This window comes from Argiope bruennichi, chromosome 9 (genome assembly GCF_947563725.1).
Source record: "Argiope bruennichi chromosome 9, qqArgBrue1.1, whole genome shotgun sequence".
Classification (NCBI taxonomy): Eukaryota; Metazoa; Arthropoda; class Arachnida; order Araneae; family Araneidae; genus Argiope; species Argiope bruennichi.
The window spans coordinates 48,120,004-48,143,897 of NC_079159.1; the positions used below are offsets into that span (position 1 = coordinate 48,120,004).

Here is a 23,894-nt window from a genome sequence, read left to right on the forward strand (position 1 = left end):
GATCACGATATCCAAATAAAACTTAAGGCAAAAGCCAAACCCAGCACCTCTCTCCATTCGTCTTCATTACTTGGCGGCGTTATTTGAGCAGCCTTATTTTTCTCCTTTTGTCTGTCTCTTTTATTATATTTCTTTGTTCTTTTATTTTTCTGGAGTAAAAAAGAACAGTAGAGAGTAAAGTACGGTTATAATGTTGGCTTAGTTTTTGGTTTCTGTGGCCATTATAAGAAGGGACTATTGGTGTTTTTATCCTCGTTATTGTGAGAATCGGTTGTGCTTTATTATTAGAGGCGGTGGAACTTACATTTTCATTTGCAAGAGAGTAAGAACTAGAGCAATCAATTCTGGTATTCCTTAAGGCGTATTGTTCCTCGGTGGGCGTCCAGGTTGGGAGATTTATGAAGGCTATTTCTTGGGACTATACCTTACTGCAATTGGACTATCTAGTAAAACATGTCTTTATTGCGCCTCCAAAGTGCATTGCGATTTGTTTGATATGCTTTGCCATGGGAATATATAAAGAGGACCTAGTGCAACAGTCCTTAAAGAACACTTTCAACGGTTGCATCGCACTCTTGTAAATAACAAAGTATTGATCTGCTTTAAAAATAAATATTAAAAAAAAGCCTAAAGTTTATTTTACACAGGGTTGCAATTTTTGAAGGAATGTGCATCCTATGAGGTATCAAACCATTTTTTCTCTACTTATATATACGAAATATAAAGGAAATACTGTAATTGTCAAAAAATTCGTACTCGGCATTTGGCGTGTATGTTTCAGACTTCCCTGGGCCCCAAAAGCAATTGTAACATTATGTCTATATATGAACACGATATCTCAAGATCGCTTTGACAGTTTGTCTGTCTAGTTGTTCCAGTACAAATGAACTCGTTAACTACAAACCACGAAGGGCTAGATTGACAAAATTTGGCGCACAAAATTAAGCATTTTAAATGTAGAACAAAATCCATCAAATGGATGAATATCAACTGGATTACATTTAGCAAGCATGTAAACGCAATGACTTAAATCGTAATGAAATTCGTTATCCTGCGGTTCTAGCTGTAGTTTCGTTTCACACTTTAATGTCCATCAAAATGCAAATTTACGTCAAAAATATATATTATTTAGTTGGATTCAGTAAAAATACAAGATTCCCGCCGAAGATCAATATTTTGTAACTATCGTTCACCAATGCTATGCATTATTTTAGAAGTCTTGCGCAAGATCTCCAATTGTATGTGGAGGCATAAGGACAACAACTATTTGTGAAATAAAATTCATACAATAGTGAAATATGAGAAATATACAGGATTATTTTTAAAAAAAGATACTTATTATCATGTGAGAACATGATGTTGTTTTCTTTTGATGTTTTTGAAGCTACAAAATACACGGACCGGAAATTGGCGATTAATCGCTTTTGAGGCATCCATTTTTCGCTTTAAGTTGGAGTTGGATTTTAATGGCGCAAAAGCCAGATATGGTTATGCTGCGCCAGACGGATGGTGTTTCCGCTTTAAGAGTTATTAGAAAATGATAAAAATTGTCAAATTTGGCAACTTATCGCTTGCAAATAGTTATAATTTGACGCGAATGTCGGTCATGTATCCGATTCTTCTGTGTGGCCAATAAAGCACAGAGTTGTAAGAAGCTATCGCTCGAAGAAGCATTGAGAAGAAAATGGGAAAGCTCGTGAAACAGCGAAGGAAGGTATCGAAAGTTATATATATTATAATGATAATAATGATATAAATTTTAAACATTAATTATCAATTTCACTAGCTAGAGAAAAAAGTTATGGAGCTCGAAAATTGAGATAAAAAAAACATCGTTTTTCTAAAAATTAACGATTGCGTAATACAATTCTCTCGTGTTCATTCCAAACTAACTTAAAACGGATTTTCGTAAAAAATTTTTTATTCTCACCGCGAGAAAATGTTTTTGAGCTAGATAGATTTTGAGATGAAAAAAGACCTCTTTTTCTAAATATCGACGCATGCGTAATCTGATAATCACATGATTAGGTTAAACTGGTTTTTCATGGGAAAAAAAATCTTGCTTAGGGGAAAAAAAATTTTAGAACTCGATTGATTTTGAGACGGTTAAAAACCATCGCTTTTCTAAATGTTGGTGATTGTAAAGTATGAATCATGTGAAAACATGATTTTTTTCCCTGTCGGATTGATATCACCTGACTTAAAAAAATAATGTTCTAACATGATAACCTGAACTTTAAAATAGCAGATTTTAACTTTTTTTGTCTTAACTCTTTTTTTTAAAATTTATTTAAAGTATTTATTCCTAACGAACGACAATAGGCATAGACACATACGACGCATAATTATAATAATTATAATGTGAGAAGAAAACATATATGAGCTTTTGTATAAAGAAATGAGCTGTTCTTAATAAGATTTCCTCAATTTCCACAGAAAGGAGCCTTAGGTTTTGTAAAACTGAAGATACCTTTAATTAGCAAAGAAAATTTAAAGTTCTTTCCCCTTTCAAAAAGAATTCGGCTTTTTCTTTCTGTTATTATTATTTTGTTTTTTCATTTTGATTTGTTTTTATGACTTGAGATCTTCAGATGTTTGAGATTCCCATTGAGAATACCGTTCTCAAGTGCCTTATTAAATGCTGAATAAGGCAGTTTAATTGCCTAAAGTGAAATGAACGAAACAATTCAAGAGATTTAAATTAGGAATGTGACACAAATTAGAGCTCTCTGGGCGAATTTGATTTCGGCTTTATACAGGATGAGGACTTCAGAATTTAATTGCATTCCTGCCATCTCTTTAATTGTACTAAAAGCTACCTTAAGAATCATCAGGGTATCAATTTGTGTTATAATATATAACAGATTTCTACTTTCTGAATGGATTCTATTTAAATGGCATGCGTTTAAAATATAACCGAGTCAATAAAATATGAATTCGGATTAAATGGTCTACATTTAAAATATAACCGAATCAATCAAATATTTCTTAAAGGTTTTAGAGTTTTGCCAGTAAATCGCATCTCTAATAATAAATTCAGGTATGAGAATGCATTTCAAACAAAATTATATTATCATATATAAATGTATGTATAAAACTCTTGATATTTTTGTAAGTTCATATTTTTAATGAATGGGCCATATAGCTGTTAAATTCATTTCTTCATCGTAGTTTCATTATTTAAAGGCTATTTGATGTTTTTAAGTATTTGCATTTAAATGTCAGAAATTAATGAAATGATTTTTTTTTCTGTTAAATTTTTGTGTCTTAAGATATCCGATTAGGATCGAAGGGAATTTTTAAGAAAAAATGTTTATAAGATTTTTTTTTCATTAATGTAAGGATAAAATAATGAAGAAAGGTGAAATTTTTCAAATATATATATGTAGCTTTTGAAGAAAAAGCATATTTTTATATAAATTTTAAAACTTATTTACAAAAACTGGGATTGTTCTAGAGATTTTTTTTTTTGCATTTTTTTTTTTTTTTTTTTTTTTTTGCATTTTTTCTTGTAACATTAAATGTGTAGCATATCTTACAAAGTAACTAATTATTATCTAAGAATTATATTCAAAAATAAAAACTTTGTATATATAAAATTATCTTTGAAGTTTTGAATTTTTTTTCCCAAGAATATTAGCATTAAACAATACTAAATCCACTAATCCAACTTCAGATCCATATTTCATTACATTCAGCATAATATAACAAGCACTAATTATAAATTCCATTAATATCTTTATTATTTTTTGAGATATGACGATATGTCCAGTAAAATTATAAAAAAAATACAATTAATTTTTTTAAAATACTTATAAATAAGCATCATTTGTGTGTCAATAGTTTGCTATAAGCTGGCTTCTAATTGACATAGAGATAAAATAAAGATATCATTGGAAACATAAATGTACCTAATTTTTGAAGTTGCAAGAACTAAAATACGAATCCTTATCCAAATTCATGTTTTAAAATTAGTCGGATACCTTAAGCAATAATTAACTTCCTTCGACGACCATTGTATTACTAATATCATTTTAATAATATCAACCAACTTTAATGAACAAATCTTTGCACACCAGATGAAAGTATTATTTTAAATAATAATTTTGCAACAACTATAAAGCTTTCTGATTTATTAGTTATGTATGCAAAATGGTGCAACTAATTAACGAATAAAATTGGTGGAATCAGTCCAGTTGTTGAGGATGGGGACTGAGTTTATTTATTACTTTGCGACATTTCTTAAATAATGAAGGAGATGTGGAGGGGGCAGGTATTCACGGCTTGTATATCATCTGATCATGAGCTCATATTAAACAGAAATTAGCAAATTCGGACCAGTAGATGGGGTTGAATGACGGCTCTTTGATTTTCCTATTATTTTAAATATATAAATGTCATATAATGGCTTCCATAAGAATCAAATATAAACTCAGTCCATAAAATTATTCATAATTTCTTCAATATTTTTCCTGTTAAATTTTCCAAATCAATAATTTCATTTCACTTTCCTAAAAGCACTTAAAGGAGTGTAAAACATAAAAAGTCAAATATATTTTCCCCCCAAACTAGCAAAATAGGAAAAAAAATGTTTTATTCTCTAAATTAATACGTCGAACGACAGTGAAAAAATTTCACATGTGTTTTTTTTTATACTAATTGAAATTTATTGATTCAATTTAGATGGTTCATCCTTTTAGATAGTTCATCCAACATTTATTCTATAAAAGTTTATATGCCATGTAATTATAAGTCAATTGGTGAGAGAAAGATTCTATTAAATTTTCTTTTAAACGTCATTAAAAATTATCATGTCTGAACTTCAAATTCAATAACTTCATCCCACCTTCCTGAAATTGCTTGTAAGCTTAAAATTAACATTTTTGTTCAAACTCATCCTTTAATACGATTAATATTAATTGACTATTGTATTTTAGCCATCATAATGAACCAATTATCAAAATTCAAATCAGGAAAATGATACATAAGTATATTTATATACTTTGTTAAATTTAAATTCAATAAATTATCATCTTTCAAGAGCTTCACAAGAGCTAGAATTGTCTGCAAGGTCCCACAACAGAACATAATAAATCATGTTTTAGATTTTATACAACTGTTGTAAAATTACCAGAGCGACAACATTATACCACGCTTGTTAACCCGACAATTGCTGTGCATCTAATATTGCAACCACAATGCAGGTTGCATATCTGTACGATGGGATAATCCTGGTAATCGAGGCATAAACGACTGACTGCGCGATCAAAATTTAATTTTTCCCGTATCAACGTCACGATACATAACAAATGCATGGTTTTCGAGGGCAACCATCTCCCCCCCCCTCTCCTGATGATTGAGCGGAATAAAATAAGCTTATGGGTGAAGGGAAAGTGCGCAATAATTTAGGGGTTGACAAAGAACAGATGACCCTGTCGGAATTCGGGGTATGTTCATAAACATTTGCAGGACATTACCCAGGAATTTCAACTCCATTTGTTTTACCGCTCCCATTTATATCATCTAATCGGTTTAAGTGGTCCCCTGTGTCTGTTATATTTAAAACGGACTATCATCTTCTTGGAAAATTTTATTCTTAATGTGGGTCCTGCAAAATGAATTACCCTAGAAACCTGATTCTTCCCCCAAGAATAGGTTGCAAATTTTGACGTGTTAAGTTGCTTTAAAGCAGTTTTAAGCTTGTAAGTAGTTGCATTCAATTTAGAATTTATTTAATGGGTTTAAAGGCTTTATTTAATGGGAATATGTTTACAATCAACAATCAATAGTATGAATTTTTTTTAAAAAAAATATTATATTTAAGTGTGTAAATATATATATATATATATATATATATATATATATATATATATATATATATATATATATATATATATATATAATATTATATAAATTAAAATTAATTATTATACCCCTAGGTAATCTCTGAAATGTTCCATTAAATAAATCCAATTAATAAGGTAACAATACGCCAATTAAGTGAGAAGAAATATTTTGGACTTGATAGAATTTCAAGAGTGTTGCTGATGCAATAGATTTCATTAAAATTTTAAATATTTTGGAAATAATTTCGAATTTTTCTCTTTTATTCTATTGGTTTCGGGATGATAAAACGAAATAGGGTAACTGATTGGCAGTTCTAGCATTCGTTTACTTCCTCGAATTTAACCATTTTTGCTAGTTGTCTTAAAACAAATATATCAAAAGCATTTCTTTCAAGCGGATAATTGTAGTGATCTTGGATAGTTAAAAGTTTCTAAAAATTTATTCTACCAAAAATTTAAAATTCTGCGCCTAAAAATGTATATAGCAAAAACGAGTATAACAGTTTTAAAATAATAAAGAGTAGTAAATATTTATTTTGTGAACTTCAATGATTAAAAGCTTCTGAAAATTAAGTTTATCCAAAAATTCTTATTAAGAGAAATCTTGGCCTAAAAATCAATATAACAAGATAAAATGACATTTTTAGAGTAATAAATGGAAATGTTAAATATCAAGCAAAAATATTATTAATATCGCCATGTCAGATGATAGTGCGCCAATTATGGCAACCATTCTTCTGTATAGATTCTGTTTATTGTTCTTTATGATTCTTGTTCGTGTCTTGTTTCGTGGTTGGCGTTCTATGGTGAGCGTTCAGTCATGAATAGTATGGAACTGTTAATTAAATATTGTTGATTACAAATTAGTTTCATCATTTAAGAAACGAACTCATCGACATTTTATAGAAAAAGTAATGCATACAGTCCATTTAGTATTCTACAGGAAATTTATTTTAAGTATTTAGCAGTTCTAGAAAATACTACATAATTAATTATAATCATTAATATTAATAAATAAAAATTATTAATTTTTAATATAAGAGTAAATAATTGTAATAAACAATATTCACTATTTTGAATACAACAATGGTATAAAATATCTTATAAAGTAATTGCTATGATTTACATCTATTGTGCTCATATTTTTATTAAAAATGTGAGAAATTTATTGGGGAATTTTCGACTGAATACATTTTAAAAGAGTTATGTGTTGGATAATTTGGGGGTTTTCAAGAATTATTTACGATCCATCATTAAAAACGTAAGGTAAATGCATATTCAAAAAACTATTATAATTTTTAGTTTTTTTATCCGATTTATCGACATACGTTTGAATTTTTCAACATGGTTAAATATTTCATTAATCTTAATTCGAGTGGACTAGATAAAAATTAATATTTCTTTGGTGAATTCGAAATATAATTGACATTCGAATCGACTGTACACTGAATAAAAATATAAGCATCCTGCATTTAAGTCTATTACTAATTTCTAATAGTAATAGAAAAAACAATGTATATATGAAATGAGATTGATAAAAATACAGTTATTTAATTATTTTCGAAGTTTCACATTTCACAGGAATAAGCAAACAAGAACACGAAAATAATACACGTGTAGTATAGATGCTAGAACGAACTCTCTAGAATTCAATCTAATTCTGGACACTCGCTAGAATGTAATCTAATAATGACCCCCCAAGGAGGATCATGGGAAATATATCTTGATATTAATAAGATAATCCCATCTGTTGTATCAGAAGAGAAGGTAGTAGAGTTATGTAATAGCTACAACTGAAATTTCTTTAAAGCTTATAAATGTAATACACAAAAAATTAATAAAATTGAATGAATTTCTGTGAAGAATAACAAATAAAGCTTTCTTTTAAAGTGCTTTTAATTAAAAAGAAATTTGTATTGAAATTAAAATGCACTTCCAGTTTCTGTTAAATAACAAATATAACTTTAAAAACTACCTTTCTTTTTAGAAAAAAAATATTAATTTCGTGGCATTATGTGTAAAATCCATGAAGAGAATATTAAACAAATTTTTAATAACATGCACCAAATGCATTATATTAAAAATAAATTTGAAATATTTGCACGAAAAATCTGAAATTTACCTGAATTATCACTGGAACTCCTAGATTTCATGATGAAGATAATGATGATGGCAAGAAGAACAAGTGCTCCAACTAGACCCATGAGAACCGCAAGAACAGCACTGATTGCAATGGGTGGCTCATCACCTATTAATCAATCAAAGACTTATACAATCAAATGTATCAAGTTTTAGATGAAATATACAACTAAATTTAAATAACATTCTTAATGTGCTATCTACAAGTTTATCCAGATTAAACTGGAGATAATGAACTTTGGAAGAAATGTTTTGAGTCTTAAATAGAACTTTGATAAACTACATTCTTATCACACAAAATGAAAGTACTATTATTAAATATATTTGCACAATAAATATAGAGAATTTTGATTGTTTAGATTAGCACTCGAATTTTCAAAATTAGTTAACCAATAAAATTGATGGAATTTGTCCAGTTTTTAAGACTTGAAGCTGTTGGAGGAGGAGCCAATGTATTATTTTTGAAATAAAGGACAAAACCTTGTCTATTTCAAGGTTTTATTTTTTGGTATCTTTAGAAAACAAAGGGCAGAGAAAAAAAGATATGTTATCTTTCGATGTCTGCATATTATGACCTTTTAAATGGAATAATAATTAGCGAAATCGGTGCAGTGCTTGGAATTGAATCTCTGCATTAGGGCTTTTCCTCCCATAAAGAATGTGTGATAAGGTAGTATTTTTGAAATGTTTCTTGAAAATGGAGGGTGGCAGCGGAACCGTAATCATGAATGACTTAGCTAGAGGTAATTAACTTTCATATTCATTGAATAAGGTTGGGATATTGATTGCTTGATTTCATAATTTTTAATTATATATATAACACTGATCATCTATTGAATAAATACCTTGTAATAAACATTTCACAATTTATTCATTTACGAATAGCCTCAAAATCTGTGTTGAAAAATTAATTTATTTCATTTAATGTCTCCAAAAAATCATAAAATTTAACAATAAAAACACTAAAAAACAATATTTTTATAAGAAAAGTTAATAGAAATATATAAACAAATACAGATTGCAAATTAATTAGAAAATTGTGAGAAGTTTCCGAATAACAGCTTTATATACCAATATAGAGAGGGAAAGAAGTGAAAAGCGCTTATCATTCAAATATAACATAGTTAGCACTACGTAAAATATTGTTGCCATTCGTCAATGTTGATAATACTTGAAGAAGAGACATTAAGGGATATCTTTAGAAATGTTTCAGTCTTCATATTTCTTTCTTCTTATAACTTGATATCAGTAAGGAAGATAACATGCTATCACATTCAACTAGGAATTCCTTACTGATGGATACGGTAATAATATTTCATAGAATAATAATAAAAGTGTATTCTTTTACTCTTGAAAGTTGTTGGAATATATAAGTTAGAGAGATAGCATCTAATTCACAGAAAAGGTTAAATTTAAATAATTTGTTCAAAGAATGGTACTGTAAACATGTGCGATTATAAATTTGAAATTTATATTTTGTTAATTCGATGTCAAATTAGATTATAAACAATTTATAATTTAGAAAACATAAAGCAGTTGCTTTTTTTTCTATATTATAAAATATTTTCTTATTTTGTTTGCAATAGTATTAAAGTTCCTCAACTGTGTTTTTTCTAAAATAGTACGCCTTATTTTACATGCATTAATTAACTGGATATTTAGGTATTCTTGACAATTGTTAGCAATTCTGAGACTCCTAAATAGCTTACAGTTCATAATTAATATTAATTATTTCTTTGATTATATAAAATTCCACGTAAGTGGTACAACTTGTGGAATTCTATTTTACAATATTGTGCTATATTATATGATATTATTCAATATTATTGTATAATATTGTTTAATATGCTACAATATTGCACAACATAAATGTTCTATTATAGTTTACCAGTCAAAAATGATCTTAAGATAAATCAAACAAATTCTTAGGGGAAAAAAATAATCCTTTATCCAGCCAGTAAAATAATTTTCATCATTGATGGTTAAACAACGATTTGAGTAGAATTTGTAAAATTGTGATCACATGAGTAAATTTGATAGTGATTTTGTGAACTCTTTGCGACATACTAAACATGGGCATGCCGCTAGCTGTCTCCATCAAGAAGAAACAACAGACAGCTGTCGATTTTCTGTTGAAGAAGTGTCAATTAATTGCAAGTTGTCGTAAATGACAGGCATTGTGTGCAGAGTGAAATTTTCTTTACCACACGTTTCACCTCTTAAATATATACTGAGTGAAAGCCACGTTTTCCCGAAAAAATGCAGTTTGGGAAAACACCAATCGCATTGGATGGGTCAGGGTTTCTTGGTCAAACCTTGGAAAAATTGGGTATTATTTTCAATGATTGTTGAACACCACAACTCTGATCTTTCAAGCATGTCTCTTTTTCACAATCGCAGTCAGACGAAATTTAGTAATAAGAACCATTATTATATTCCTTTTCGAAATACAACGTTTCCATATACAACGAAAGTTGAAAATTAGGTCTTTTTTAATCAACAGTATGATTCAAGTGATAGAATTTCAGCTGAAAAACATATTTGCTGATCTAAGAAGGAAAATATTTTGAATAGTAATGTTTTGCTTCAAACAGTACAAGTTCACTAAAAATTTGCGCTTTTCTAAATATTCTACAATGCTGTTGCTACAAAAGTTCCAGATACATTGAACGCAGAAGTTGCATAATAATTTCGAAATTCAACAACATCTGTTGTCTTAAATTTTGAATCACTCACAAAACAACTTGTTGAAAATTTAATATTTTCACAATCTTGGCTCAACCAATAGATATTTTATTTAAAAATTTTGTTTTATTTTTATGGCCAGATAAAATTTAAAATATTAAATTGTATAGTGAAACTTCTCACAAAGTCATTTTCATCGTTTAATAAACGGTTCTGAGCATGAAGTGGGCATATAGTTAGAATGCCACCAAATAATAATACAAAAATCACATTGCCATGGATACTAGATGAAAGAAAAGAAGACTTAGGACTACAAGGAACTGTATTGGTTGAGAGGAAAGGAATTGTGGTAACGTCCCAATATGCGATCGATCTTACTTAACTATGTAGTTAATTTATAGATTGAAAGGTGGCGCCACATAAATTGTTTCTAGACATATTTTTTTTCTTCTTCCGCCATTTTATTGCAAGTTCAAAATGAAAGCTAGGAAATTTTACCTTGCATTTGCGAAAAATCAAGTGTTCAATTTCTTCGTGAATCGTCTGATGACAACTCTTTGCCGCGTTCACGAAGGTGAAAATCATCATCACTTGAAGATAGGTATCAGAAGATTCTTATTCTGAAAATATTGACAGCCATAGAAACCACGACTAACGATTAGAAAGACCGTAGTCAAACTGACAAACAATTTACAGTTTTTATTTTTAAATAATATAATAAATAATTAAAATAAATTATATTTTAAAAATTATCTTTATAAAATTTTATGTGGCGCCACCAATTGACTAATGAAGTAACCACACTGTTAGGTAAGGTAGTTTGCATATCGGGAGAAAACCGAAATTTCTTTGAATGTGGAAGTTGGGGATGAGCTCGTAAAGCAACATGGACGGGTTAAATGACGTAGAACTGTTGTTCAATAATGCGACATTTTCTTATTAAGAAAAATGATGATGATTAAAAAACTTACTTAGTATATTATTTTTATTGCAATCAAATTATTTAAGATATATTACATTAGATATTTTCTATTTAACGATTATTGTATTAAAAAAATTACATAAATTTTCGAAATTATTCTGGATACTTAATGAAAATAAATCAATTTATAATTTTGCAATCACTTGCTTGATTTCAAAACAGAAGCGAACAAATCCAAGCCATTGTTCCAAGAAACATATTCCTATTTTTGGACAAGAATGCAAAGGTATGATTATTTTATTATAAATATAGGTTAAAATGTTATTTTTATCAATCAATTAAAAATATCTCCAGAAACAAATATTTCATAATTAAGGGTTTTATATTAAATTTTTTTTCTGTATATAAAAATTTGAATCATCCTATTTACTTAATTAAAATGAGCGTAGTTCCTTATTCTATTGTCTTTTTCTTGATATCAAAGCAGAAAAGCACAAACTCTATTTACTGCCCCAAGAAACATACTTCTAAACTTATATTTCTAAGCCAAGAATGCAGAGCTGAGAATATCGGATATATGCGCAGTAATGTTATTTCTGACAACAAGCTTTCTGAAAGAGCATATATTTTTTGAACAAGATTACAGTCTTGTTTACATAACTATAATAGAAGAAACGAAATGCATTTCATTTTATAAGGTTCACAGACAAAAATATGAAAGTTATACGGCAAAAAAAAGATCTCTTCTTTTTCGTAATGTAATAGAAAGGCATGGATAAATATTTTAAGGGTTCAAATCCCATGTGCACTGGAGCCTCGAGGTCTAGAAATGCAGCAGGAATAGCCTTTGTGATGGAAAAGTCCCGATTGTATGTTTTTTAATAATGCGTTCATAGTTCGAGAGACAACATTTTTTTGTAGTAAAAAAATGCAGCATCAAAAATTTAAAGCAATGGATAGCGAAAAGAGGTCAGCTGTGCTTTTATTTACTTTATTACCCTAGAATTTTCATTTTTTAAAAAATATTTTTGCATGAAGTACTTTCTTGAAACAGAATTTGTTACTTATGTGTAGTTTTAAGTTTACTTTGAAAACTTTGTATTCCAAATAAGTTGTGATAAAATCAAAATTATTTTGCTTTGAAAAATTTCTGCCTCTATTTTTAAAAATAATAAAGAAAAATGTGTGTGCGTGTGTGGATGGATGGACGTTTGAACTAGTACTACTAAATTTGGCACAGACGAATATTGGAGAATGATAATATGTACATTTGGGAGAAATTTTGTTTAGATTTTAATTAGAATTTCAGTCGAAAATTCAAGTTACAGTTGTTTTGAAGTTTCACCATGGTCATATTATTGCACAAAAATAATTTTAATACTACTTTCAAATTTGAAAATATTATCTTTTTAATTGTATTACTTTAACTGTTCTGCAAAAGTTTACTGCATTTTGACAAAATTTGAAATATTATTTTAAATAATTCTGAACAATATATTTCTTGGTTCCAAGGAAATCCAAATCATTTTCATTGATTCATAATAATCGCATAATCATAATCGCATTGATCGCTGATAATCGCACGAACATAAAATTATGCATAAAAAACGTATTGGAAAGTGAAATTAACAAATCGGGTCCTGCCAAGCTAATTGACCCGAAAGACAGCAAGTACTTTATAATAACTGAAAATGAGCCATGTAACAAATACTGTTACTTACATATAAGATAATTAAAATACTATTTTACACTAATTTTATATTACTTTACCATTATATATTTCTTTAGATTTCTGTAATGACAGATAAATATATAATTTTATATTTATCTGAATAATGAAATTGGTTTTAATTTTATTGCAACAAGAATAGTATTGTTATAAGTTCTGCATAAATTTATTTTTGTAAATAGCTTAAAAGTATAACAGTTACATTGATATAATTCTAAATATATATATTAAAATTTGAATTTAATTTTTAAGTTAAAAATCATTTTTATCTGATAATATTACCAGAATTTGCTAACGAACATGAAAAGAAATGTCAGATTTTTAATTAAATTATAATTAATCTTTAAAAAAAATCCCGAAAAAGAAGAATGCAAAGTTGCTTAAGAGTATTTGTGTCAAATTTAGTTGTGATAGGCCTTTCGGTCTGTCTACAGCACCTATAGACGCATATCTTAATTTTATACTAAGGTATTAAGGAAGACGAATATGTATTTATTAATTGGCACAGAAAAAAATTTTTTCAATCTCCATTTATTAAAAAGAAGCAAGTAACTACATAATGCAAAAATGGATTTTGTAAGAGTATATATACCATCATACATCTATAAATCTATACCAAGGAACAGAATGTTTAGTAAGAATTAACACTTGTAAGCACTTCAGTATTTTATTAATTGAAGAGGACGGATTAACTTGTATGATTAAGTCTAACTAGGATTAAATGTAAGCTGCTTAAAGGATTTCCGGATTAATTATAAGAAGAGCAACGGAAGTAGCTGTTTTGTCTGTCATGAAATATTTTGTTTCGAAAAATAAGCGCGAAACTCTGTAAAGATTTATTTAAAATCTGGTGTATTAAATATGCTACCTAAATTTCATTAAAAGGAAATCCTGCTGAAATTTGATAAATTTGAGAGTCTTAAACATTCTATGCAGGTCATTTTCAAAATATATCATCACATTTCAGAGATTTCCAACGTTTTGTAAAAATTATTTTCGTTATATTTTAAAAGTAGTATCATTAATTAAAATTCTATATTTTTGGCAATACGATGAAAATAATTGCAAAACTAATATTGTATTTCAGATGGATGTAAAGGGTGTCTCAGAATTAACGCAAGATTTGAATTTGAAACCATTCGTACAGTAAAATGGTGGCAACCCTATTAAAAAAAACATTTGATAGCTGATATTTTGGAGTTAGCGAAAAACGTGTTAACTGAAGATTTGAATTAGAGAAGACACACGCGATTTTTTTTCTTTAAATTATTATATTTTTATTGAATCGTAAAGTTCACAGGATGAAACTATGTATGGAATAGCACATAAGGCAAATGGCCTCCACGGCTTTTTTAGCATATACGCACTCTTTTGTCGATTTTTTCATGATAATTTTACATAAATTGATGCAGATTGAATTTCCTCCTTCAATGCATGCGTGCTTGTGGGTTTGTTAGCATAGACTTTTGATTTCAAATAACCCATAAAAAGAAATCCACTGGTTTTAAATCACACGATCTAGGGGGCCAATTCTTAACTTTTCGAGCTATGGCAGCTAGAATTTCATTATTTTTGAAATACCCTTCAACAATGAAAACACGCTTCTCTGTCGTGTAAAGCTCCACTTTTACTAATCCTAAACTATCAACTGTCAAAGCTATTTTTAATAGGGTTGTTAACACCCTTTTGGGAACCTAGGGTTGGGACACCCTTTTATTATATAAATAAGAGTTTATTCCTTTGCATATGGTTACAAATATAGTTGTCATCGAAAAATTCAATCACTTTGATGAATCATTACAATTTTAGACTGAACAACTGAGTTATAAAAACTTATTTTTGGCGTTACATTATTAATTTGCCACTTTGTTTGTGTTTGTCTGCCTGCCTTTAAACCAGATGATTCAAAAATGCAGTAAGGTAAAAGGATAATATTTGGTATATGGAAGTAAGACCAAATTTGTATGTTTAATTTTCGACGAAATGCGTTGACGGAAAAACCTGTTTGTCAGAGCCCAAGTGAAAACGATCTCAGAAACACTAAAAGTTAGATAAATGAGCGTAATATTCTCCATAGAAATGACAATGTACACTTTTAATATATATATTTTTTATCATTAGAAATTATGGGTAGCGCGTCTTCCCCGTAATCTGGGCATCCCGGGTTCGTGTCCTGGGTTGGACATGGTTGTTCTTCACCCCGTGTTCTATCTGTGAGGTATGTGAATGAGCCCCCCCCCTCCCACTCTCCAGTAAAAAGGGGTTGTGCAAGCGAGTGTGTGAATGTCATCTTCATATGAGCTAGAAGTCAGACTTCTGTCCTCGGGTGCTCAGGGATCCTTATCCTCAGAAACTATTGCACCCCTCTTTCTGTGGTAACGCGGACACGACATCATCATCATTAGAAATGTAAGTGAATATTGTATAATGAACAAAATTCATCCGTGGGATAACCAAATGTATAATTTTTTTTATTTGTATGTATATGAATAAAATAATTAAAAAACGCAATAATTTAGGTGAATAGAGTTTTTAATGATTCTTTGTGAATAAAATTTTAGATCTATTCTAAAATTTGAACTGAATTGCTAGAAAAGAAGGCATCAAAATTCATATTTGTTTTTCTGCGTTATACTACGAAACAAACAAACAAACAAAAAATAATTATAATTTGCAGCACGGACAAGTCTGGGAAAAAGGAATCGTTCTTGCCAATTTACCATGATCTTAGAAGGTTTCTGGCCACTTTCCCACCACTAATAATTGATATGCTCAAAAATACATATTTTTACGAGAATAACAGAAAAAAATTCTCTATAATGTCTAAGTATATTAGAAAATTGAACTTTCCTGCAGCTTTTTTAAGCTCATGACAAAATATCATGTTCGCATTGCTGTGTTTTCAAGTGACGTGCAATAAAAGCTTTCCACAATTTAAGTTTGGAATTGCTGCTAATATTCTTGATTGAAAAACTGCAATGACGAAACGTTAGGTAGTCAGTTTTATGCCAAATCATATACGAAACTGCATATGCCATATGGCTGTAGAATAATTTTTACTGTTCCATACTTTAGAGATTAGCACTCTTCTGTTGACAGCACTTTTTTCTGTTAGAGATTAGCACTTTTCGGACTGCACGGTAAAAGCGTTAGGGGACAGTAGCGGACACCATGGCTACTATTTACATTACGTTGTCGCCAACATACAACGTGCATTTTCATCACTACCAAGATGAATATAGTTCATGTACTGATGAATACAGTAACTCATATTAATAAGAAATTAAGTTTTAAACATCAAGATCGGAGGTAGTCTTTTTGGAGATGGATTCTCCATGTAATTCATCAAGTTTCATATACAATGTAATGCTAGGTGACGACTGGGGCCAATGTTTCCAACCTGAAGCCAACGCTAACGCGCCAAGATATAGCGCCAATATATAATTAAATATTATATTACACCATGCATTATATAAAAAAGCCAAGAAATATTTTTCACCAATATTTGGCGATAACTGACGATAATATTTCAGTTTGGTAATGCTAAGATAGTAGTGCCGTTTTAAAAAAAGGAATTAAAATTCGAAATTAGGAAACTAAAAGAAAACATTTAATAACTTTTATCACAACTAATGCGTTTAAGCTCTATAAGTAAATAAAACTTTATGTATTATCTAACTGAATTATTAACTATTTGAAAGTTCCAACTTGGATAAAAACAATATTGCGATTAAATAACACATATTTGAACCGAGTGACTATTAAAATAAAGTAATGTTCCTTAGGTTATTCTTTTTTTTTTTCAATTTTCTCAAAATACTGATGTTTTTATTGCCTCCAGAATAAAACGAAATCCACGATTTAAAAAAAAAATCTTTTTTTTCTACAAAAGAAAGAAAATAATTAACGAATGTTCTGAGTCTGCAATTGTAAAGGAAATTTGAGTGAACTGAGAAAATATTTTGAAAGAATTGTGTTGAGTTCCAACTTATTACAAGATGGATACTCTTATTGTATGTGGATCGAAGTTTTATGTTCACCTAATTGAAACCTTTCTTTGATAAAATGTAAGTATGAAACTATTCCATTGAACAACATTGAAAGAAATATTGCAGAACCAATGATTTTTAAAATATTAATACACCCAGTCCCTTTAAATTTCGAACAAGATTATTCTTTTAACATAAGGAAACAATTTTATCTTTCATTTCATTTTAATCGCCGTTTTCAAAACCTTCATTCTGAATGAAAGCGAATGATGTATTAGTTTTTCTTGCTGCATGCGTAGAACACTTTTATGAGTAGACACAAAATATATTAAATATAGAAAATCATCAAATTTAACACTGGATTTTTCTTATGAAAATAATAAGTGGAATGAGTATTAATCTCTACTTATAATAAAGGAATGTGTGTTCCTTATTGTAACGAAATTCAAATATTCGTTTTATTATTTAAATTAATATTCATCCTATAATTTTCTTCCATGGTTGAAAGCTAATGAAGAAAGATTTTATTGAGTATATTTACATGAGAAATGGAGAAAATTTTCAGTACCGTAAAAGATATTATGAAATTATATAATATATTAGCCAGGCAGTTAAGATTTCACTAACATTATGATATAATAGAACTCGATGACGATCATTTTGAAAATTCATGAACATAATAAACATAACAGGTGTAAGGCTATTTAAAATAACAATCTTAATATCTCTCACAATTTGATGTTTAAATGCACTTTGAAGATAATTAGGAATATTAATCTATAATAAGATATTTCATTGAGATTAAACAAAGTCAATATTCGTAGCAAATCATCTAGTCATCAAATGCAACTAGTATTAAATAAAATTAATTTTTGAAGATTATTAAATAAAGTATTAGTCTATGGGAGTGCAAAAGAGTTTTATTCAATTTGAAGTAAGCATACCAAATCATTAATGATTGATAAAATAAGGATAACTCTAAACACATGAAGTGCCACCGTATCATAATATAAAACAATAATCTAAATTCTGGAAATCAAAATTTCTAAAGATTTAAATTATTTCTTTATGTTCACTTGTCATTAGAAACAGAAAAAAATTTATAAAAGAGTGTTTTACTCTGAGAAAACAACTAAATAGTAGGTTCAAAGATAACTCTGCCTTACAAAAGCAACTTATAAAATTGTATAATTAACCACTAAAGAGATTATATTGACACCATCATTAAAATCTCCCTTACATATATATTCTTTGAAAACTCTAAAGAATATTTTTCTCTATCAAAAACAAATGATTAACGGTGTCTTTTGAGCTTTTCAAAGAAACGATGGCCAAACTAGCGACATACACGAAAGGGGTATAACGGGCCACATTAAATTATCAATCGGACACCCTCATGACACGAGGAATGAAATTTACCTGTCACCTAATTAAAATCACTTCCTTCCTCCCTACCTTCAGAGAATTAATATTCCGTGAGACTATAACGATGCACAAACTTAATGGATTATTTCTCGCATATTAATAAAATAGCCGTTCATCAGCATCAACGTTACCTGCTTCTGACTGCGTCAACATGTCTCCGCATTAATTATTGTCCTAAATTGCCCGTGCAACTTAATTTGCCCAGCGGATCGTGGAAGTGCATATCGCATTCTGCAGGATTTGGATTCCTGATATATTTCGTTGCTGAAGAGCAGTCGATCCGAAGTAATGTGTTGTGGTACAACAAATGCAGGTGTACAGGATGTAAAAGGAGGTGATTTGGAATCCTAAACTGTCTATGCTTGGGCTCAGAGGAATAAAAGGAGGGAATGTAATCGGATGAAGCACTGCTGATCGGAATTCTTTCTTTCGTTCTTTTAGAAATTCGTGCTTTCGAAATTTTATTTTTAACTGGATTGTGCTTTATTGGTAAATATATGATAATTATGAAACCGAAGGATTTAAATTGCGAGGAAGTGAACATTATTTATTTTATAGTATTTTTTGTGCGATAACTATTAGTATGCTGTTAGATTTATTACTCGGCTTATATATTAGCTGAATAAATTTAACCCGTAACTGGAGACGGAAGTCAAAATGACTCCCCATTGTTCATTAGCTCTGATTATCACGCGGTATTTTGTCCTTGAATTCAATCATCTCATCAGTACCCGCCAGTTTTTCTTTCAGCAGTATGTTGGCTAAAGTCTAAGTATGAACACGTGCATATAACCGAGTTATTCTTTTTCAAAGTTTTTATTTTTATTTATGGTGTCTTTGAATCTATGTCTCTGAAAATGCTTTTAATTTGTATAATGCAAAAAGAATTAAAAAAAAATCTTAAAGAATTATTTTAAAATATTGTATTCTTCAATTTTGTTTGCTAATTTCTAACAGTTATTAATATAAGTGTAATTCCGTAATATCTAATAGAAGTAAATACTCATTAAAAGATTGTTTGGGTTTCTCTTGTAACATCTTTGTAACATTTAATGTTATAACATTTAACATTTTTAATATTTTTGGTAACTACATGATTTCAAAAGGTATTGTGTTTTTAAAATAAATACCAATGCGTTTTACAAAGGAAAAAAATAACAATGGAGTCCTTTTGACTTCATGTCTCCAGTTACGTGAAGAGATTCATGTCTCCAGTTCCAGGTTAATTATATTCGGATCAGCAACGTTTAAATGAATTTTTAAAAAAAGAATAATTTTATGGAATACAAGGGCAAAATAATAACTTTGTTTAGTTTAATTTGAAAAATTTTAAATTTCGAAGCCATATGGGGACTATTTGAAAATACACTTCGTTAATTTGGACACTGATTAATTTGGATTATACTCGAAACTGCATATCACTCTCTATGCTTCAACACTACTTGAATAGTACAAAACTTGTTTCACGGGGATTTAAAATGCAGCAAGTTCATATGCCGGTTGATATTCTAAGGAAATAGGTATCGAACCTCTGACCTATTCTGCAATTTAGCCACTTTCCAATAAATATTCGCACAGTTGTCACCAGTGGAACAATAATTCAAAACAAAAATATATCTTCTATCGATGAGACGCAGCATTTCCAGTTTTTACAGATATTATATATTAAGCATTCATTTGTGTATTCAGCGATTTTTGTAAATCCAATTATTGCTACATTCCCTATTTCTATGAAATTGTTTAATATTATAGTATTCTTATAAATAACAATTTGTTTGAAAAGAATTTAAATCAATTTGTAATCTTTATCTGAAAACAGCAATGAAAAAAATCATTGCATTTACTTAATTCATAATAAACGAAAAAAATTTGCATTTTAATTTTTAGAGAAGAAAATTTTTTTTGAAGATTTTATAAAATTACATGAAACATATTTAATATTTAATTTTAAATAGATATTTAAACAAAAACGAATCCTCATTTTAAAACCAAATCATAAACTGAAATCATAAAGCCCAAACATAAAAGGCAAATTTTACAACTTAGAATATACTTATTTGGAAATTCACCTGCTTAGCAAAATCTTCATAAATTTGCAAGTAAACAGGGAAAAATATCAATGTTTTTTGATAAATTCAAATCAAAATCCATGTCTTACATTTTGCAAACTTGGAATTGAAAAGACTGTGCATGAAGACAATTGAAGTAAAAGAAATTGAAGAATATATGAAAAGAATGACATGCTCCTCAGGAAAAATTGACATTTACAATAACCAGAGATTGAAAATCTTGTCTACCACTAAATTTATACGTTTTTCATATGCAGACCTCGACCAATGATTTCCACACAGATTCAAAAAGTGTTTGGAACAAAGTAAGTGAAAAGTGAAGAGGAGTTGTTTTCAAAGTTTCAAAATATGCTTTCTTCAATTTTTTTCTCTTCATATGCTTACATTTCCTTTCCTCCCCCTCCCCCGCCACATATGGTATCTAAAAGTATAAAATTTGCTGCTACTGTTTATGCGAAATGTATATTACAGCATCCTTTTATACTAAAATTCTGTTATTGTTGTTTCTGTTGTGTTGTTTCTAATATTTCTAGAAAATAATTCTAGAGAAGCCCACTGATTTTAAGGTCAGTAAGTAAAATTATGTAAGTTGAGTAAAATTCTGTTGCATTATTTATTATCATTTTATTATTATTTGATTTTGTACATGTAGACCTTATTATTCTAAGCATAGTTTCAAAAGTAAAGCAAATGGAGATTATTGCAGTTTAAAAACTTTTTAAAATATTTTTTTTAGGATTTAGATGCAAATTATAGTATGTAATGACATTCATTGAATACAATGATATACATTTGAAACGGTGCATTCTTTTTGTATTCTAGATTTGTTTCATAATTCATTCATTTACTTCTGGAATTATCGTACAATATTAATAAGCGTATTTACTATAAAATATAAAAGCTGCAATTTAAAATGTTTATTAACCAGTTAATTGTTTCGACCTCTTCAGAAAATACGTATCTAAATTGTGTTGCAAAAATTTAGCAATGATGAGTATACTCATAAAACACAGAGTATGTGTAATATGAAATTATTTTGTAATGAAATAACTTTTTTTTTAAGTTCTAGCATCACATTCATTTATTTACTTAAACTAACATACATTTTTTGCATATGAACGAAAAGAAGCATAAAAAATTAATTTATTATTTGCTGTTAGAGAATGGTAATGAGCAAAGCATGGTACAACGCGTAATAATCTTTTATTTTCTCCTTTGATTTCGACTTAGCCTCAAAATATTTTAAACATCTTAAAATTCATGAATATGTTTGAGTATTTATTTAAATGGTAATTTACTACTGCAAATTGTCACTACTTATTACTCCTGACGCATAAACTCGTCATAAAGCAAAATGTTGTACTCTTTCCATGACAAGTATAATCGTCGAAAACAGTAAACTGTTTAACGCTCGATTGTTATATCTCGATCACTGTTGAGATTATGATTAAACTGTCTGCACCAGGGAAATAAAAATTTCTGGAGACATAGCACACTTTATTTCACTAACTTGATCATTTATTATTCCAAATATAGTGTTTCTGCATTGAAAAATGCATATCAACTTGCTTTAAAAATATAACGATGAAAACAAGACTGTTTCAAACAACATGGTATTTTCATCACAATTCTAAACTCTCATTTTTGTGCATTGTATGAACCAGACGACAACAATCCACTTGTTTACCAATAAAGTAATGTGCCATAAATCTTCCTCCAAATTTTTATTCTTTGAACGTTTCGTTTTCTCCAAATACTTGAATTCTGTACAAAAAGTATTTGACTGAATAATTCATTTTTAAGTTTCATCTGTCTGGCAAGAAATGAGATCTCATTTCTATTTTACCAACCGGGATGACATGAGAATGTTTTTATACTGAAGCTTCAATATGGATCATTCTAAGCTATTCGTTTAGATAAAATTCTGACAGATAAGAAATACCTTTTCAGACTTGATAACGTCATGCAGGATTTCTTTGGTATTTTTATAATATCGGACATGCTAGAGTTTTTGTAATGATGGGGAATTTGAGAAGTGTTGATAAGCTTATTTTATTCGAATTTTTTGTACAAATTAAAAATTAAAATAAAAGAACAAATTATAAAAACTGTTAATGATGCAATAATATAAATAATTCACATGATATACAAAAGCCAAGCTTCTAAATGACTCTTATAAATATCAATCGGCTAGCAACAATAATTCTCTTATTAATATATGAAAATATGCATTAATTAATACAGAAAACTTTACTCATGATGTTTGAAACTTCAAAATCTTTTATGCCAAAATAACATGGCACGATATGAGATTTTGATGCAATGTTTGGACATTAGGTGTATTTTATATGGCAGGAACACGAGACATTTTGCGTCAATAAAAATGTTTAAATAATTGATATACAGATATTGTGATTCAATGCTGTTCATGTACAGAATAAAATATTTGTTAGTCTGGTTAATCATATTGTCTTTTATTAAGGAATTTTCACCCAGCAAGTGTCATCTCATATATGAGAATGAAAAACTTCAGGTATGGTGGTTGATTCTCTTCACTCTGGTGGGCACAGTAACGAGATGGGGCTGATATTACCCCTGCCGATTATGGGACATATCTCCTTTGGGAAGGGTTGTACTATAACCGGTGATAGCCCTTAGGACTCAACCATCTGTTCCACTAATGTTGTCACTGTGTCCAAATCCTTCTTATTAACTCCATATGTCTTCGTGTAGGGTGGGTGTATCTCTTTCTTGGTATTCACCTAATTTCCTATAATACTTGAATTCTGACTAAAACGCATCGATTTGAATGTATCCATTTTTTTTCCGTTTTGATGATTTTAAACTTTAACATATTTTATATCCGTTAATGGTTGTCCAATTAAATGCGAGATTAAATTGTACAATAGAATTATTTTATGATTCTATTCAAACGATTATGACAATTTACTGAATGGCTGTACCATGTGTGTGTGTGTGTGTGTGTGTGTGTGTGTGTGTGTGTGTGTGTGTGTGTGTGTGTGTGTGTGTGTGTAATATGAGCAATATTAGGAATAATGTATTATGTTAACGGGTAGTCTAAGTAAAGTT

The 23,894-nt window shown here is 29.1% G+C and overlaps 1 protein-coding gene across 2 annotated transcripts in view; it reads right to left on the reverse strand.

Moving 5' to 3' along the window:
- LOC129984658 (nephrin-like) overlaps positions 1 to 23,894 on the reverse strand; it is a 386,728-nt gene that overhangs the window by 35,357 nt on the left and 327,477 nt on the right. For both annotated transcript variants that reach the window (XM_056094579.1, XM_056094580.1), the window contains one exon: positions 7,969 to 8,094. In XM_056094579.1, the coding sequence (XP_055950554.1) occupies positions 7,969 to 8,094 (126 nt within the window). The remainder of the gene's footprint in view (positions 1 to 7,968; positions 8,095 to 23,894) is intronic.